The sequence below is a fragment of the Panthera leo genome, chromosome B4 (assembly GCF_018350215.1).
Source record: "Panthera leo isolate Ple1 chromosome B4, P.leo_Ple1_pat1.1, whole genome shotgun sequence".
Lineage (NCBI taxonomy): Eukaryota > Metazoa > Chordata > Mammalia > Carnivora > Felidae > Panthera > Panthera leo.
This window is the reverse complement of record NC_056685.1, coordinates 131352447-131371809: the sequence shown is the minus strand read 5'-3', so window position 1 is coordinate 131371809 and position 19363 is coordinate 131352447. Positions and strand designations below refer to the sequence as shown.

General features: G+C 53.2%; 1 protein-coding gene and 1 long non-coding RNA gene across 4 annotated transcripts in view; both read left to right on the top strand.

Annotated features, from left to right (window-relative positions):
• Positions 1-2974: 2974 nt before the first annotated feature.
• LOC122223745 lies at positions 2975-5302 on the top strand. Its single transcript, XR_006204450.1, has 2 exons — positions 2975-3872; positions 4712-5302. It is a non-coding gene; the product is annotated as an uncharacterized LOC122223745 (long non-coding RNA).
• Positions 5303-11139: 5837 nt separating this feature from the next.
• Positions 11140-19363, top strand: part of TMEM184B (transmembrane protein 184B) — a 49627-nt gene continuing 41403 nt past the window's right edge. For 2 of the 3 annotated variants that reach the window (XM_042947795.1, XM_042947793.1), the window contains exon 1: positions 11529-11647. Coding sequence is in view for 1 of the 3 variants with exons in the window: in XM_042947794.1 (XP_042803728.1) it covers positions 11190-11195 (6 nt within the window). In the remaining 2 variants the exon portion in view is untranslated. Of the gene's footprint in view, positions 11196-11528; positions 11648-19363 lie in introns of those variants that run through there. The other variant, XM_042947794.1, reaches the window with a different exon arrangement.

Here is a 19363-nt window from a genome sequence, read left to right as displayed (position 1 = left end):
CTGAGGAGCTAATATTTTTTTATAAAAAATCTATATCCTGGGGCGCCTGGGTGGCTCAGTCGGTTGAGCGTCTGACTTCGGCTCAGGTCATGATCTCGCGGTTCGTGGGTTCAAGCCCCACATCGGGCTCCGTGCTGACAGCTCGGAGCCTAGAGCCTGCTTTGGATTCTATGTCTCCCTCTCTCTGCCCCTTCCCTGGCTCACAATCTCTCAAAAAAAAAAAAGACATGTTTTAAAAAAAAAGAAAATATGTATCTTTTGCAGCAAAAATCCTAATACTTAGTAACACTAATGTGTTGTTGTATCCTACAATATACGTGAGTTTCCAAATTATAATGAAAATTCTTTTAGGTTTACTTATTTAGAGAGAGGGTGAGAGTGTGCACGGCAAGCGGATGGGGGGTGGGCAGAGAGAGAGAGAGAGAGAGGGAGAGAGAGAGAATCTAAGCAGTCCGCTCTGTCAGCACAGAGCCCAACATGGGACTTGAACCCATGAACCACAAGATCATGACCAGAGCCGAAATCAAGAGTCGAACACTTAACCATCTGAGCCACCCAGGCGCCCCTCAAAATTACAATTTTAATATTACTATGAAATATATACCTGTGGAGTAAAGAGGTGTGTTTACAGTTTTCGGGGGGATTTTATTGTCCTTGGAATGTATTTCACTAAGGATGTATTGTAAGAGCACAGTGCCCAGAAGTAACTTGAAATTATCCTTTTCTCTGTCGTTATTATATTGATTTAGAAAAAAAAAATTATTTTTTTAAATTTGCATCCAAATTAGCATCTAGTGCCACAATGATTTCAGGAGTGGATTCCTTAGTGCCCCTTCCCCATGTAGCCCCTCCCCCCTCCCACGACCCCTCCAGGAACCCTCAGTTTGTTCTCCATATTTAGGAGTCTCTTCTCTTTGGTCCCCCTCCCTGTTTTTACATATTTTTTGTTTCCCTTCCCTTATGTTCGTCTGTTTTGCCTCTTAAAGTCCTCTTATGAGTGAAGTCATATGATATTTGTCTTTCTCTGACTAATTTCACTTAGCATAATATCCTCCAGTTCCATCCACGTAGTTGCAAATGGCAAGATTTCATTCTTTTTGATTGCCGAGTGATACTCCATTGTGTGTGTGTGTGTGTGTGTGTGTGTGTGTATACCACATCTTCTTTATCCATTCATCCATCGATGGGCATTTGGGCTCTTTCCATACTTTGGCTACTGTCAATAGTGCTGCTATAAACATGGGGGTGCATGTGTCCCTTCGAAACAGCACCCCTGTATCCCGTGGATCAATGCCTAGTAGTGCGATTGCTGGGTGGTAGGGTAGTTCTATTTTTAGTTTTTTGAGGAACCTCCATACTGTTTCCCAGAGCGGCTGCACCAGCTTGCATTCCCATAGAAAAAAAATTTTTGATGTTTATCTACTTTTGAGAGAGAGAGGGAGAGGGAGACACGGAATCCAAAGCAGACTCCAGGCTCTGAGCTGTCAGCACAGAGCCCAACGTGGGGCTTGAACCCACAAACCGCGAGATCATGACCTGAGCCAAAGTCGGATGCTCAGCCAGCTGAGCCACCCAGGCACCCCTGTATTGATTTTAACAATGAGTTAGCGCTCTTCCCCCCATCCTCGTGTTTTCATTTTATTTTGGAGTTGTTACATAGATGAAAGTCAAGCTATATAAAAAGTGAGAATCGCTCCTGTTCCTGTCCCCTCACCCTGTTCCTACCCATGATCCTCGCTGGTTTCTGGCTCATCCTTCCCGTTTCTTATTCTGTGAGCTAATGTAAAAGGGAGCAGGTGGTGCCTGACAGTCTCTGAGGAACTGACATTTAACTGAGACCAGAGGTGACCAGGATGCGTCAACCATGCACACGGTTTATTTTTATTAAGTTCGCCAGATAATCACCCGGAAATTTTGCCCGGACTGGAGGGGGCAAACATGCCACTTGGTGAATCATTTTCATTCATGCAACAAACAAACATTGACTGGGCTTGTGTGGGTGCCAGGGAAGCCAGGTGCCGAGCTGAAGCAGAGTAGAGTGCTGGGGTGAGGGGTAGGGAGCACAGGGCTGGAGTCCCGAAGGCCAGCTTGGCCCCTCTGTGACCTTGGGCATTGTCTGGGTCCTGGTTTTCTGTAAAACGGGGGTGATGATACCTGCTTCAGAGGGTGCTAGGATTAGGTGAGATGACAGAACAACGTTCGGGTTCTCCATGCCATGTTCCCAACCCTTTGCTCCTAACGATCCTCCTATGAGGTTGGTGGCTAAGGATGCCCGTTTTGTAGATGAGAACACTGAGGCTCAGAGAAACCTGCCTGGCTCCGTAGCCCATGCCTTTAGCCTTCACTACAGCCAGGCACTTTATATGTGCTCAGTAATGGTAACTATACATCTCAAACGTGAGGTGTGACCTTGGCCTCCAGGGGCTCACAGCTTAGGGGAAAGACTCAGACAGACCTAGCAAATGGTTCATCCCAATCCAGAATCCGGTGTGAGATGTTCAGTGTGAACAAGAGACAAAGGAGGGAGGGGAATGTGTCTGGTGTCCTCAAGGAAGGTGTTTCAAAGATACTTGACCTGAGCCTTGAAATGGAACAGTTTGTTGAGGGCAAGTCATTCCTAGCCGAAGAAATAGCATGTGCAAAGGCCCAGAGGTATGAACTAGCTTGATATTCTAATTCCAAGCACAGGGAGGGGCGCCTGGGTGGCTCAGTCGGTTAAGCATCCAACTCTTGTTTTAGCTCAGGTCGTGATCTCACCTTTCATGGGATCGGGTCCCGAGTTGAGCTCTGCACTGACAATGTAGAGCTTGTTTGGGTTTCTCTCTCCCTCTCTCTCTCTCTCTCTCTCTCTCTCTCCCTCACTCTCTGCCCCTCCCCCACTCATGCTCTGCCTCTCAGTCTCTCAAAAATAAATAAATGTTAAAAAATTAAAAAAAAAAAAAAAAAAAAAAAAAGAATTCCAAGCACAGAGAGGAAGGAGAAGATCCAAAGATCCACTCCACAGCAGCTGATGCTGGAGGACACAGAGGTGATTCTGTAAAAACTTGGGGTGCAGAAAGCTGTTCTCACTTGCAAGCAACTCATTATTCCTGAGCCTTGGTTTTCTTATCTGTAAAATGGGAATGATCATGCCATACAGAAGCTGTAGTTCCCCACAGGCCCGACCAATTCAGTGCCTACTCTCCTGCCTGACTTTATCTGCCAGCACCTACAATGTGAGACGCGCCTGATTAGGGGAGAGGATCCCCATGGATGTGAACTTGAGGGATGTGAATCTGGCAACAGTAGACAGGGAGAAGGGTTAGGGAGCCATGCCAACAACCCAGGCAGGAGGCATCCAGAAGGCAAGGATGACTGAACCGTTTCAGAACACGGTCTGTTTTTAGCTCGCTGAGAGAGAGAGAGGAGTCAGGAGGCTGTGAGGTTGCCTGCTTGGACGCCTGAGAGCACAGCAGGAACACCGACAGAAAGCTTGAAAGCAGGTGGAGCTGGAGAAGGGCGTTCTGAGAGTTCCAAAGGAGGCGGCCAGCGAGGTGGTGGGGAGCAGAGCTGGGGGCCGGGCATCAGAAAGGAGGGCGTGGCCAGCAGCCAGCCGCGAAAGAGCAGTTGAATGGGTGAGGCTGCCGAAAAAGAGAGCTTCTGGCTGACCATTTTGAGTTCCTTAAAAAAGGAATATAATTTAATAAAAAATGCACGTATCTTAAGTTTACAGCTCCATTGTTCTTCACCTGTCTACACACCTGTGAAATCACCACCTGATGAATTGTAGGCGACTGTCAGGACTGCAGCGGGCTCCCTCCGGCCCCTTCCCATACAGTGTCCCCCACTCCCGTACAGACACAGGACGCCACCCTTCCGGATTCCATCAACAGGTGATCTTCTGACTCCAGGAGGTGGGAGGAGGCCGTGCGCGCAGGACCCCCCACGGGAGGAGGAAGGCCTGGGCCCAGCACCTCCTCCGGTGGGTTTTGAGGGTCAGAGACTTGTGCACCTGTTTGGAGGCCGAAGAACCCTTGGGCGGGGGGCGGGGGGGGGCGGTGACGGGCTGCAGAAGGTTTAGAGGAGCGGGGAGAGGAGGGGACAGAGGGAGAACCTGGTCTGGGACAAAAGGAGGGGCAGGGCCTCCACCGGACTCGGTTCGGTCACTTCCCCTGTGTGGCTGGTCACCCGCAAAAACACAAGCCCCTGCTGTCACTGCGCTGCTCCTTCCTAGACGGTGGCCTCCCGTCTGCATTCCTACCTACAACCCAGGGCCTCCCACGGGGAGTGGACCCGGCGGACCCCTGTGGCCAGCTCCGGGGGGGGGGGGGCACTCCGGCAGGGCTTTAGCGAAGGGAAGAGCCTTCTACTCCAAGATCCTCTCGCCCTCTGCCGCTCCTCCAGCCATGCCCTAGTTGAGAAATAGATGTGGGCAGGGTTGGAGCTAAGAACGCCGAGCCCTGCGTCACATCCTCCCTCCCAGAGCGCACCACACAAGCGCCGGCAGAAACGCGCCGGTCAGTCCGAGGGATGAACACATTCCCAGCTCCCGCCTCGCCCGGCCGGATCCCCAGCCTGTACGACTCTCTTACTCACGCCACACTTCTCTGGGGCCGTGACCCTGCCGTGGGGGAGAAGGGGTCTGGTGCGCACGATCGATGTTGCCGTGGTGACACCTGTCCCCTCCCCTCCTCCTCTCCCTCCGGCCCCTCCCCGCCTCCTCTTCTTTCAGCCTCTCTCCAGCAGCTTCTGTGCCCTCCCAACTGCGTGAGGCCGCAGCCCCCACAGCCTCCTGAGGTTCAGGAAGCTGCCCTTCGGGGCCTGGCTTCACCCAGGCTGTGCTGCCCCTACAGGAGAGGCTGTCGGGACAGGGGAGCAGCCCAGCCGGCTTCCCCGGGTGAGCAGAGTGGAGGGCCCAGCCCTGGGGCACAAGGAGGCTCCCCGGGGACTGTAACCTGGCCTCCTGCAGGTCCCGGGGGAGAATAGCACCGGAGGTAATCACACCTCCCAGCTTTTCATCTCAGCATCTTCAAAGCACCCATGATGAAGGGGCGGCCCCTTTGAAGTTGTACCCAGTCACTGTAGCTCCGAGGCTGGCACGGCCCAGCCTCTTGCTTTCTCCTCTCCTCCCTCTCATCAAAGCCTCTCTGAGGAAACCCTGGACCCTGCCTCCCTAGCTCCCCACCTGCAGTGAACCTCTCTTTCCCAATGGCAGCCCTCCAGGGTAGCTGGCCGCAGCCTGGGATTTTGTAGAGAATCTGACCCATGTTCCTAGGAACTCCAAGGAAACTGGCAGTAAATCCTTCTCTTTGGCCTGCTTTCACTTGCTTGTTTGTTCGTTTCAGCTAGGTAAATTAGAAGTGGGACTCGGCCTCACCTACAGGGGAGGGACAGGGGTGTGTGTGTGTGTGTGTGTGTGTGCACGTATGTGTCTCCACTCAGGCTCTTTTCGCGGCAACCTGTAAATCATCACCAGCCACATCCCTGATTTATACACACACACCCCAGATGGCATCCGAGAAACGGCCTTGCTGATGGCCACTGATGCCCTGAATGTCACCACCCCTACAAGAGAGGCTGTGCGAAGTCGGAAGCATTTTCTCTTGCTGCCCGATTTTCCTAGTCCCCTTTGGGCTGGCATGGGTCCCGGGTTCATGTCACAAACATCCTGTGTGCCAGGCTGCTCTGGTGTGACCTTGGCCTCTCTGCGCCTCAGTTTCCTCATCTGTCAAACGGCAGTCACTGCTGCTTGCTGGGATGACAAAGAGGTTAGTGCATTGCTGGCTCCGAGTGAATGCTCAATAAATAGTAGTTGTGATAAAGGTGATAGAGAGCACACCCCCGTGTGTCAGGTGCTGGGAATGCAAAGATGATTACGATCCGGTCCTTTTTTTTGCCCTCCATTTATGGGAGCACTATTCTCCTGACTTCCAGAAATTCTCTGTGCATTTTAAATCATACACACACACACACACACGCATACGCCCCCCAATACATATGCCCATATGTATTTGCATTAAATGTGACATCCAGAACTTACTGTCCTTTGTGACATTTGCTTTTTTCCACTTGATGACATATCCAGGGGAACTGATATTTTATCAAGGACCCGAAAGGAGGGGCAGAAGGAAACGGGGCGGAGATAGGAGTCGGGAACATGTTCCCGGTGATGACAACAGCAGCTTCAAGGTCCGACGCTGCTGGAAATAGAATCACTGATGGCAGATCAGAATCAGCCCCGTAGAGCCTGTTTTTGTTTTCAGTTCCAGACAGGAGTTTCACGAAGGGCCTTCTTACTGTTTCTATTTGTAGCTACTAAAAACAGCACACACTGAGTGCCCGTAACATGCCAGGTCCTGTGCCAACAGCCTGACTTGTGTTATCTCATTTAATCCTCACATCAGCCCTGCAGGGATGGATGGTACGGTTAGTAGACCCATTTTACAGAGGAAGAAACTGAGGCTCGGAGAAGCTAAGTGATTTGCTCAAAGCCTCGCAACCTATCAGCGGTGGAGCTGGGCTGTGAACCCAGTGGTTTGGCCACTGCACAGACCAAAGGCCTCAGAAAGAGCCGCCCCCTCCAGATGGCTCTGTCCTAGTGCCTTCGGTGTCTGCTGTTGAAGTCACACGTCAGCCCTTGTCCTTTCCGGGTGACGCTGGGAGAGCCACTTAAACGTCCTGAGCTGCTGGACATCTGAGGGTTTTCCTCCCCAGACGTCCCCTTTTCCTTAACAGACCCTCCCTTCCCTCTCAGTACTTTGGGTTCCTTAGCGGCTGACTCCACCCCCTGGCGCTGGGGGAGGGCCATGATCTAGGCCTGGCCAATTGGAGCACTGCATCTCCTGGCTACAATCATTGGCTCAGAGAATGGAACATGACTCAAGATGGGCCAATCAGAGGCAGTCCTGGGATCAAACTTTTTGAGACTTCTTGAGAAAGAGGTACTCTGCCATCGTCGCTGTGGGGGGCGAGAATGCCCGAGAACGAGGTCGGCGCGTGCGCGCGAACGTACACACACAGGGACGCACACGCGACAGGGAAATAGTGTCCCGATGACCCTGCGGGAAGCCTCCGGTCCGGCTCTGCCTTGCACTTCCTAATTGAACCCATCAATTCACTTTCTTTGTGTAACTTGAACTGGGTTTCAATCTCTTGGCAAACAAAAGGGTCTGATTCAGGTAAAAAGTTAGCTGGGTCTTCAGTCACATTCTGTGGACGGCAGCGCAACCATCAGCGGTGTGCACAGTACTGGGCTGACATTTTCACATACATTTATCGGGACAGTTCTGCCAGATGGGCTGTTCTTACATTCCACCTACTTACTGATGGGGAAACTGAGGCTCCAAGAGGCAAAGCCACATGCCTAAGGTGCTTTGCCTGCCACACCATGCTGCCTTTCCAGGGCACCAGGCCAGGTCCCCCACAGCATCCTTGGGGACAAGTTGGAGACACAGAGGCTGCAGGTAACCTGAGTGCTCTGGGCTCTGGGCCGCTCATCAGCTTGCACTGCTGAGGCCTTCGCTCTTCTGGAATCTGCACTCCCCTGCCAAATGCTAGGAGTGGGTTTTGGATGTGGAGATAATCCAACCAGGTCCCTACCATTGAGAGGTTCTCAGATGCACAGTGAGAAGAAAACAGAAGGAAACAGTAGATCATTTATTTAAATAACCTTTGTTCTTATTTCGGAAATATTACATGCTTTTGCCAACAAATTTTGGAAAATACAGGGAAACAAGGTGGCTGGGGAGGGGGAAGGTAACCAAACCAATATTTATAACCCTGCCACTTAGAAGGACCCACTGTTGCCCTGCATCCAGCTCTCTGCTGTCAGCATAGAGCCTGCTTCAGATTTCAGATCATCTGTCTCCCTCCCCCCCCCCCCCCCCCGCTCTCTCTGCACCTCCCCGCCTCACGTTCTCTCTCTCAAAAATAAATATTTAATAAAAGGACCCACTGTTGACATTTTGTCATATTTCCTTCCAATCTTTCTTCTAATCTTTTTTTTTTTTTTTTTTTTCAGAGTTCAGACCAGGTTGTCATGCAAATGTATTACTTCCTTTTTACTCATTATGATTCCTAATCATTTCCCCACGTTATTAGAAATGTGTAAAGAGGCTATTTTAATACCTACACAATATGCCATTGTATGGATCAGTACGGAATTTACTTCACGGTTCTTTGATGACTTTCAGGTTATTTCCAAACTTTCTGTTGTGGAGAAACGAATTCAGACATGGGGAAAATAGGGGAGGGATCGAGAAGGAACCAAAAGATGACCTCTGGTATGGTCTTTGAGGGAAGAGTAGCTGTTTGCTGGAGGTGGAAAAAGGCATTCTGCCTTCAGTACCCACTGGGCACGTGTAAAGATGACTGGTGGGCGGGGAACTGTTATAATTGTCCAGAGATAAGGGGACCGGAACCAGGGCAGTGACCCCATGCGTGGAGGGGAGAAGGGACCGACGTGAGCAGCATCTTTGAGCCTCCGTGGATGGGCAATTGCATGGACTGGGGAGGAGGCAGAGGGGGTGAGCACTGATCTTCATTTTGGAAAGCCTGGGAGAGAGAACGAGGAAAAGCAGAGAGCAAACAACCAGGGTTCCCACTTCCTCCTGCGAACCTGCCGTGTCACCCAGGTCAGGTGACTTTCTGTCTTCAAGCCTAAAAATACCCACGACTTGTCTCTGACCCCACCAGCCTAGGGCCTCCGTAAGTTGAGACCCAAAAGTTAAGTAGGTACCCTTGACGAGCAGGGGCTGAGAACCCGAATTTGGGTGCGGTTTGGCCCCAACACTCTGAAGGGGTTGGCGGAGGTCGGAATGTGTCTGCTTTGTAAGCTTTCTACGCTAAGCATGAGAAATCGCGAAACCGGGCCCAGAACTTTGCCCTGGAGAGCTGGAAAGTCATACACAGATGATTATAACGCAACCAATAAGGCTTGTTCTGTGTGTTGGGATAGCCGTGAGGAACTTCTTACCTGAGGCTGGGAAATAATTTTTTTATAGGACTCTTTCTAGAAGGTATTCATTAGTGCTACAGATACCTTTTGAGCGTGTTCTCTATGCCAACCCCAGTATTAAGTACTGGGATTAGATCAGGAAACAAAAAGAATGTACATCTTTGTCCTCACGGAGCTTTTGTGCTACTGACGGAAGACAGAAAAACAGGCAAACTATCTATTAAGATCGAAATTAAGAGATAAGGGGGAAAATAGAGCATAGTAAGAGGGAAATCAGGAGTGCATGTGAGGGACTTGGCAATTTTATTGGTGTGGTCAGGGAAGGCCTCAATGAGTGAGGAACATTTGAACAAATCCTTGAAGAAGATGAGGGAGGGACCATTTGGATATCTGAGGGAACAGTGATCCTAGCAACTGGAACAGCCAGTGCAAAGGATTTGAGGCAGAGTGTGCTTGGCTTGTCCTAGGAACAGAAAGTGGTCAGTGTGGAGAGAAAGAAGAGGTGGCGATGAGGTCGGACAAACCTTGGTGGATAGAATGTCAAATCAAGCAAGGCTTTGTGAGGATTTGTAAAGACTTTTGCTTTTACTCAGAGTAAAATGGGGGAACAATGGGGGTTTTTTGAGCAAAGGACTCCCGTGTTCTGACTTGGGTTTTAAAAGAATCCCTCTAGGGGTGCCTGGCTGGCTCAGTCAGTGAAAAGTGTGACTTTTTGAGCTTATTTATTTATTTTGAGAGAGAGTGTGTGTGTGCAAGACCACGTGTGTGGGGGAAGGGCAGAGAGAGGAAGAGAGAGAATCCCAAGCAGGTTCTGCTCTGTCAGCACAGAGCCCCATTTGGGGCCTGATCCCATGACCCATGAGATCATGACCTGAGCCAAAATCAAGAGTCCGACGCTGAAATGACTGAGCCACCCAAGCATCCCTAAAAATAAAATCTTAAAAAATAATAATAAAACAAAAGAATCCATCTTGCTCCTATACTGATAGAGACAGGGATGAGGTTAGAATAAGAAAACAGGTTAGGAGAACATTGTGATAATCTTGGTCAGTTTGGGCTGCTGTAACAAATTACCATAGACCGGGTGGCTTATCAACAACAGAAATTTATTTCTCATAGTTCTGGAGGCCGTAAGTCTGAGATCAGGGTGCCCTGCCAGCGCGATTGGGTTCTGATGAGAATCCTCTTCTGGGTTATCGATTGCCAACCTTTCTATTCTCACATGGCAGAAAGGCTAGAGGACTCCCTGGGATCCTTTTTATAAGGGCACTAATCCGACTCATTAGGGCTCCACCCTCGTGACCTAATGACTTCCCAAAGTCCCCACCTCCAATACCATCATACTGGGAGTTAGGATTTCAGCATATGAATTTGCGGGAGACACATTCAGTCTATAACAAGAATATTGCTGTGATCCTTGGCAGAAACTGGATGAGGGTGTTAGCAGTGGAGATGGGGTGGAAGAGATTAGAGTCTAGATATATTTTGCAGGTAGAGCCAAGAGGATTTCCTGCTCCAGTGGGTAACGGAGTGGAAGGAGGGATTCGGGGACGACTCCAGGAGTGCTTTCCCTGAGCACTGGAAAGACAGAGTTGCCAACAGAGGCTGCGAGGGTGTGGGTTTGTATGTGTTTGGAAGGCACGCTGACTTTGAGATGTCTTCTGGACTTCAAGTATGAGTTTTTTTGTTTACTTATTTATTTATTTATTTTGAGAGAGAGAGAGAGGCAGTGTGAGTAGGGGAGGAACAGAATGGGGGGAGGGAGGGGGTGGGTAGAGAGAGAATCCCAAGCAGTCTCCTCACTGCCAGGGGAAAGCCTGCGGGGGTGGGGGGTGGTGAAACTGAGCCACCCAGGCGCCCCATCAAGCATGGAAGTGTTGAGTAGACAGCTCAGGAGAGGAGTCTGGGCAGGGGATATAAATACATTTGGGGATCTGAGCACACCAACGCCAGAACTTGATTGGATTTTTTTCAGTTAAGTGGGTAAGGTGTAGACCCGGCAAACAGCAATGGGATAGGCGGCTTGAATGACCTCTGAAAAATTTTGCTGGTTAGGCTGCCTAGAGACAGGCGGGGCAAGAATGAAGCGCCTCTGTGAATTGGCACGGGAAGAAAAAGTCTCGTTCTCTGCTCTGCAATTTCATCTCGCGTGATTGCATATAGGACTTCAGTACACGTTAATTCCGCATTTCCACAAGCAGCCTCACTCGACAAATAGCCATTATATATTGTTCCATCTTCAAAACAGGCCCAAATGGAGGTAATTAGGGTTAAGAAAAGTGAAGCGCCAGACAGCCTGCGAGGGTCGGGGACAGACCTCGGAGCCCACGACTCTGTCTGTGCACCCGAAGAAGCTCTGTGGTGGGCAGGGTTGGGGGGTCGAATTGAGGTGGGGGAGACGACTCTTGAGGGTTTGTTTGCGAGCGCCGGGAGAACCTAGGTCTGCCGCACCACCCCGCGGAGAGCTGGGGGTTCCGGGCGCGGCCCCTTTAAGGCCGGGCGGGTGATCTCAGCGGCGAGTTCGCCGCCCCGCCCTCCCCGGAGGCGTGCTCAGCGCGCAGGCGCGCCGCGGCGGCACTCCGCTGGGCCCGGGACCCGCCGGCGGCGGCGAGACACCGGGGCTGCGGCGTCCCCCGCCCGTCCCGCCAGGAGAGTCCGGCTGCCGCGCGCCGTCCGCACACGCCACCGCCACCGCAGCCATGGGCTCCTGAGGTACCCAGCCTGGCCGGCCTCGCGCCGAGGCCCCGAGGGGGGTGGCTGCGGACTCCCGGGGGCGGGGGCTGCTCGGTCTTGGAGAGGCCCGCGCGGGGAGCGCCCCACGGGTCGCGTTGGTCGCAGGTCCCGGGGGGGCGGGGAAGGCACGAAGGTGGCCGGCCCGGCCGACGAGGGAGGGGGCGTCCGCCGCCCAGCCCGTCGCGCCCTGCGCCCCCTCCCCGCCCTGCAGGGTCGCCGGGCTGCCCGTGGGTGTGCCTTGGCCCCCTCCTCGCCAACGTGGCAGGCCCTCGCCTGGAGTGTAATCGGACCTGCCTGTGGGGGTGGCGGGGGGAGAGGGAAGGCCGATGGACAGGCCCTTTGCAAGTGGGGTTTGTGTGTGCCCGGTGGGTGTGCTGGCGCCTGGCACCACCGAGCGGGGGAGGCATCCGTGCCCTGTGAGGGTGGCTGTGATCTGGGAGTATGGTTGGCCTGGCCAGGCCTTCGGGGATGCTTGCATGGAGGGTGTACACGCCTTGCATATGAGCCAGCTGCTTGGAGGGGCACCGAGGCTAACCTAGGGCTCAAAGGATATTTGTTCGGAAAGGGACCGTAGAGGCTGCTTTAGGGTGTATGTATCCATCCCATGGGTTGTACATTTCCTCTCTGGGCACACTGCTCAGGTCTAGTGCTAGTTGACTCCAGGCCATGGCAAGGCAAGAGGGTTGAGGGAGGGGCATGGGTATCTGTTCCCAATTCACGTTCTCCCTGGGGTTGTGCCAGGCCAGATAGCATATACACATATGCATGGGTGTGCCCGCACGCCCAGGGCACCATGGCGCAAAGCAGGCGTTTGCACGCCTGATACCTGGGTGTGAGGTGAAGCCCATGTATTATTTATCTGACTGCCGGGTGTTTCGTGTAAGGAAAGAAGCAGCAATCTGTGCCCTGGAGGCCTGTGCGCTGCGGAGCCAGCCAGGCAAACAACTTCACTTGCACCTGCAGAGGAGATGCAGGTCTCAGAGGTGTGACTTCCTTCACGGGAACCGTGGGGTGGGAGGGTCCCCGCAGCCCGAGCCGTGTGCCCATCTGGGCAGCCCTTGGACCCAAACTATTGATGCCCTGGGCTTCCGGGAGCTCTCAGGTTGGTGGAGGGGATCAAACTTAGAAACGAGTAATCACAATGAAGTGACAAATATAAGACAATAGAGGGAGTGCAGTGTGGGTTCACTGCTGGAAGAGGGGGAGCATGGCCAGCAGCAAAGATCCAGCACATGCGGACGGCTGAGCTGAAGCCTGAAGGATGACGAGCATGCGTCTGATGCTTTGGTGTTTACCACATATGTTTTCCCAGTTAATTTTCTCAGTGGCTGTGTGAGTACAGAGCCGTCGTCATCCCTGTGTGCACTTGAGGAAACTGAGACCCAGGGACAGCACATGACTCACTTGTCTGTGGTGCATGGCAGACCTGTGTGGAGTTGTCCTTGAGCCAGGACCTCTCTTGCTGCCGGAACTGGCTGCCTGGTAGCTGATTGAACATCTACGTGCTGGGCACCGTGCTAGGGGCGCAGGTGTCTGAACATGAATGGGGCCTGGGGCCTGGCCTCAGTCCTCCCGGTCTGCTGGGGAGATGGGCATAGACAGTGACCCCCATTCAGACACCAGGGCCCAGTAGCCCGTTCGGGTGGAGAAGGCACCGAATTCCCACCCCACCGAGGACCACAGACAACCCGGGGTACCTTCGTGCGCCCGTTGGGGTTCCGGGTGTGTTGTAAGTTGCTCCCACATGGTGGTGGGCTATACGGAGAGCCCCTTCTAAAGCTCTCCAAGTGGGCGGGAAGGAGACCTTGAAGGCCGAATGGGTGCGAGTGAGCTCCTTGTCCCATTTCACTCGTGTCGGCCGACTCCTGTGGAGTTTGCTCCCCGTCTGCCTTTGAGGTTTTGCTCCTGGTTTCTGGCGGGCCAGCCCAGCTCTCGCCCCAAGAGGGGCTCAGTGCTATTTCCAGTCCCTGCTGTGCTCATTTCTCCCCGTACATTCCCTGGAGTGGAAACAGCCTCAGTCGGGCAGAGTACAGCCCTTCATTGTTTTGAAACTGAGTTAACAGCGAATGCCCTTCTCGCTCTGTGGGGCATTTAGGCTGGGAAATTGGTGCGCGAGTTGTGGAAGGCCCGCCCGCAGCCGGGCCCTGGGAGAGCTCTGTGTGAGGCCTGCCGTGGGCCTTCACCGTGGCGGTGGTGGTCAGCACTTGCTGAAGTCCTACTGTGTGCGGGGCTCCTTGCTAGGCCTCAGGGCACAGAGGCCTGAATGGTGCCTTCTAAAAGGCTGTGGTTGGCTGAAGGAGTCCAATGTGTAACAAATATGCAAGACAGTGCTCTACTTGTGGTTGAAACAGAGGCCCTAAAGGGGTGCAGAGGACAATAGGAACAACAGCTTGTTTATTAAGCACTTACTGTGTGCCAGGCACAGTTCAGAGTGCTTTGATGAATTACTGTGTTTCATCCCCCCACCACCTGGTGAGGTGGGATCAGTTACCTTCCCGCTCTGCAGAGTCAGCCTAGCGGGTTCAAGCGGTGGTAACCCCACGGTGTGGGTGTGCCAGAAGTCTTCTAGAAGCCAGAAGGTTGAGGAGCCCCTGGGCAGAGTGTGGAGGCCTGGGATACCTCGCCTCCCAGACCACAGTGGCCACAGTGGACCTGGGCATGAAGGTCTTTGAAGGCCCCCCCGCTAAGGAGTTTGAACTTGACCCCCCCCCCCCCCGCCGTGTGGTCAGCAGGGAGCCCCCGGAGGTTGCAAAAATGAATTGAGGTCCCCAGCCGTGGGTTACACACGTGAGGGACAGTGTTACCATCTTTTCTCCTTCCCTTATTCCTGCAGAGAACTCCGAGAACACCTGACCTCCCTCTCTCCTTTTTTGCTTTTCCTCCGGACGCTTTTCCCACAGGCATCCTTTTTATTTTAGGCCCAGCTGCCTTCTCCTTTTCTTCCAGCAGCTTCTGGGTTTGACGACCCCGTGTGACCCCGGACAGGCTCTGGAGCCCGCTGTTGCCTTGGTGTGTGCCCTCCAACTGACTTCTGGGACCGGCTGTGAAGTGGCTCCACTGGACCGGAACCCGAGTTCCCCCTGGCTGTCCCGGGTCTTGTGGGTCCCCACTGACTTCTCAAGCCGTAGATCTGGAATGAGCGTGGGCAGCTCCCTTTCCCTGCGGAGAGCTATGGTGGGTGTGCCTCCTCCGCAGGCCCCCACGCTCGGCAGCGCCATAAATACAAGCGGAGGGGCGTGGGGACGGAGCAGGAGCCGGAAAGCTGGGCTTAACTACAGGTCCCATGCGTGAGTTCACTGGGGAGACGCCTGCTCTCCCTGCCCGCTGTGCAGGATGTCCAGGGGCCAGCATTCACGCAGCTTCTCTAGACCCCAGGCCCCGGGGCCGAAAGATGAGGACCCATGGCGTGAGGCACCCGCATCGCATCGGGCTTGGGAGCTTGGGGTATATAGGACATGAAGGGAGGAGTCAGAAGATTTCTGAAGTGGGTGCCTTGGGAGAGGAGGCTGAGAATTCAGTAAGGGGACGAATGGGCACTGACAGCACAGGGGAAAGAAATGCCCCTTTGGGCACAGGGGTGGGGGGTGGGGCGCGGCTGAGCAGTCCTGGTGGCCCGGGAGACCTTCAAATCGGGAGACGTTCAAATCCTCACTCTCTTGTTAGCCCTGCGGGGCCTTGGGCAAGTCACTTACCAGGTTCTAATTTCTGTTCTTTAAAAGTGGGGGGAAATGACGCAGTTTCCTACATCTGTAACGCGGGAGTAAAAATAGTGCAGCCGTCACGCAGCTGTCATGACCTCATGTCTGCACGGAGCTCAGCACGGCATGTGGCACATAGTACATGCTCAGTGAACACTGGCTTTTATTGTTACGTTACAGGCTGCTCAATTTATTTATGCAAGAAGTATTGCTGGGGCGCCTGGCTGGTTCAGCGAGGAGAGCGTACGCCTCTTGATCTCAAGGTCCTGAGTTCAAGCCCCACCTTTGGTGTGGAGCCTATTTAAGAAAAAAAAAAAAACGTATCTAAAAAAACCAAAGAACTGTGTGTCAGTGTGTCAGCGCAGGGAGCTGAGTCCTGCTGGGGAGAGAGACGGCAAACGGGAGCCATGACAGTTGTCGTGGGCACTCTGAGGGAACATCAGGGCATACCTGCCTGGGCAGGCACTTTTCTGATGAGGTGCCATTTAAGCTGCTGTCTTGGGTAAGGAGAGGAGGCAGCTTCCAGGCAGAGGGAACAGCGTGTGCAAAGCAGAGGTCTGAGTTCCTGTCTGTAAAGTCATTTGGCATCGGGTCTTAGCACCTGGTGGACCTTCAGTCAATGATCATCGAATGTGATCTTCTCAGCCTCAAAGAGGACAGGAAGGAGAAGAAGTAAAGCGGGAGGGCGCTGCGGAGAGAATTGGACGGTCTTGAAGGTTTGGGTTTACTCCCGTTCCCTCCCCTCTGCTTCCACCGGTACCTGAGTGCAGTGCCGCTAAGCTACCAGTGTCCTCTACAGGGACCCGTTCTCGGACCCTGCTTTGTCTCAGGACTGGGCAGGGGAGGGTGGTGGGGAACACCTCAGGCAGAGGGAGTTGAGATGCCAGAATTAGGTTGCACACCCAGGCAGCGTTTGTTCACATCTCTGTTGCTCCTGTGCTCGGGCAGAACTTGGAAGGATGATGTGTGGCCTCGGTTGGTCGTTTCCAGTCTTGGGTGAACGATGGCTCGGTGTCTGCACAACGCCTTGCACAGAGTAGGTGCTGAATAAGTTTTCGGCTGCCCAGATGAACGACTGCGTGGGTTAATGTCATTGCCACTCAGGATAAAGCTGGAATTATTCTCGAGAGGTGACGGACATTGAGGCCAGGATTAATCAGAACAGGATTGTTGATTAGGACCAAGCTTCCATCAGGAGCCGATGGGGCACATGGGAGGTCTCGGATCCGGGAGGTCCGGGGCCTGTGCTGAGAGGCAGGAAGCCCCGCAGTCACCTCCTTTTCCTTCTTCGCTGGGGCGGAAACCAGAGCGGGAAGATCCCACCCAGAAAACCTTTGTGCCTAACCTGCCTCACTTCCGCCTCTACTATGTTTTACAAAGTCACACGCGAGTCGTTGAGTATTTAACGGAAAGTTTGCAGGGGTGATCTCTGTCTTTCAGCCTTTGGAAACAATAGGCTTCTCTTGGTTTGGACAACAGTATACTTGTTGATTGTAGTGAACTTGGAACACAGAAGATTAGTGGGTAAGAATAAACATCACTGCCAGTTTCATAACCAAGAAATAGTCACTGTTGACGTGGGGGCATATTTTCTTTCTAGGTATAATCCGGAATTATCTCGTTGTTCACATAATGCCAGCTCATAAGCATTTACCCATGAAATTAATAAGTTAGCCATAGATACAAAAAAAAAGTTAGAGAAGTTAAAAAACAGAACCCCTGGGGTGCCTGGGTGACTCAGTCAGGTAAGTGTCCAACTTCGGCTCAGGTCACGACCTCAAGGTTTCGTGGGTTCGAGCCCCGCGTCGGGCTCTGTGTTGACAGCTCGGAGCCTGGAGCCTGCTTCGGATTCTGTGTCTTCCCCTCTCTCTGCCCCTCCCCCACTCATGCTCTGTGTCTTTGTCTCTCAAAGGTAAATAAATGTTAAAACAAAACAGAACCCCTGCTGCTGTATCTGGTATCTGTGGGAAAGATGATGTCCCCACCCTTTTTGCACTAGGATGGCACTATGACTCTAAGTGGCAAGCAGAAAACTGCATGGACGTCAGAGAACTGGTGACCTGGGGCAAGTCCCTTGCCCTCTGTGGGGGCTATTTGTACCCGCTCTACTCACCTGCCGTGTGCCGCAAGGCTCAGGTGAGGTCCGTGGTTATAAAGCCTTGAGCTCCCCAAGGGGAGGGCCTGATTTAGAGTAAGAGCAGGTCACATGAAGACGGGTGTGTGTGTGTGTGTGTGTGTGTGTGTGTGTGTGTGTGTGGCTTCTTTTCCAACCTGCAGTTTGCTTGCTGATCCTTCTGAAGACTTCGGTCTCCTCGCTGGTGACCTGTGATCTGTGGAGTCTTGTGCCTGCGTCCGTGGGCGGTCCCTGGATAGCAGGGACAGCCACCCCCACCTCAGAGGGTGGGTGGGGTGAAACCTCTACAAGTTACTGCATCTGTCACAGCGAAGGGATTTTCAGATCCGACGGCCTCCCTGCTCTGGAGGTCATGGTGGAGTTTGGTACTTCGGTACTTGATATTTTTCTCCTGCTACAGCTTCTGTGGACCGCCTGCCCCCGGGGAGGCCCTGCCCCGCTGGCAGGTGGCCGAGAACCTGCACTCTGCTGGGCCGTGCTGTTCCCCAAAGCCCTCTGGGTCACCATTTACAGGAAGGCTCTGGGGGAAAAATAGCTATAACTCCATGGCTGCTGCTGCTATAGCCACTGGCAGAGCCTCCTGGTCTTTGCCTGTAGCGCTGGGGTTTTTCATTCTAGAACACGCAGAATCTGGGATTCCATCAACCGTCATTTTGGGAGCCTGCAAAGCACAACAGTGGGTATTGGTGAAGGGATGTGTGTGAGGGTATTAATATTAATCAATATTAACCTCCTTTAAAACTGTTTCCTTATTTCTGAGAGCGAGAAAGAGAGAGCGTGAGCTGGGGAGGGGCAGAGAGAGGGGGAGACAGAGAATCTGAAGCAGGCTCTGCCTGGGCTGTCAGTGCAGAGCCCGACGTGGGGCTCAGACTCACGAACCGTGAGATCACGACCCGGGCTGAAGTCGGACGCTTAACCCAACTGAGAGCCCACCCGGGAGCCCCAACATCTTAATACCAATGTTACTAATCCTCACCAGAATTTGTGTAGGGCTTTGCAGTTTGCAAATCACATTCCACATAAATTATTTCTTTTAATCCTCCCGGTGGTCCTGGAGCCTTGGAATTATTGTGCCTATTTTGGAGCTGGATAGACTGAGGCTCAGAAGGGTGAATTTGCCTGAGATCCTGTGGAGGGAAGCTCACAGGTTTTCGATTTTTATCCTGCGCCCTTGCCGCTCTGAGTGGCCCCCCAGCACAGTTGTGCTGTGAGACCCTAGATTTACCAAAACAGTACGCGTTGGCTCTACAAAGAAAGGTTGATGCGCTGTGCATTTGTTAGAAGAATTTTAGCGGCAGTAACCTCAGTGCATTTGATTTATAGGAGTTCCTGGCCCTCCGGTCCACTGGAGCGGAGCACGGGCCGGAAGCAGGAAGGTTGGTGAGGGTTCTTCCTCTCGAATGCTGTCTTTGGTTTGCCAGGAGGTATCTCCTCCCGTGTTGGGGGTAAAAGACCATTTCCTTCCCACTTCTCCGTAGTTGAGCTGGATTTGTGCAGGGGGGAGGAAACCCTGCCCTGCCCGCTGTGTTTACCCAGCTGTCCTCACAGGGAGGGCACCAGGCATCCAGAGGCCCGCCTCCGTCCTCTGCCGGCTGCCCACTTGAAAAGGAGGGTTTAGGCGGCCATTTTGGTCAGACACATGTCATGTCACAGGCCCGTGGTAGACACAGCAGTGAATGTCGTAGAGCACGAGTGTGCCTTGTGTGGCTGTGGTGTCCCTGCGGCCTGGACAAGGGAAGCACCAGGCGCTCGTCACTCGTTTGGGATGGCCGGGCTGGAGACGCTTGGTCCTCTCGGGCTCTCCACTCCCACCCCTTCCCGCCAGGCCTGCTCTGTGGCCTGCTCCTCCCCTGGGCCCTGGCA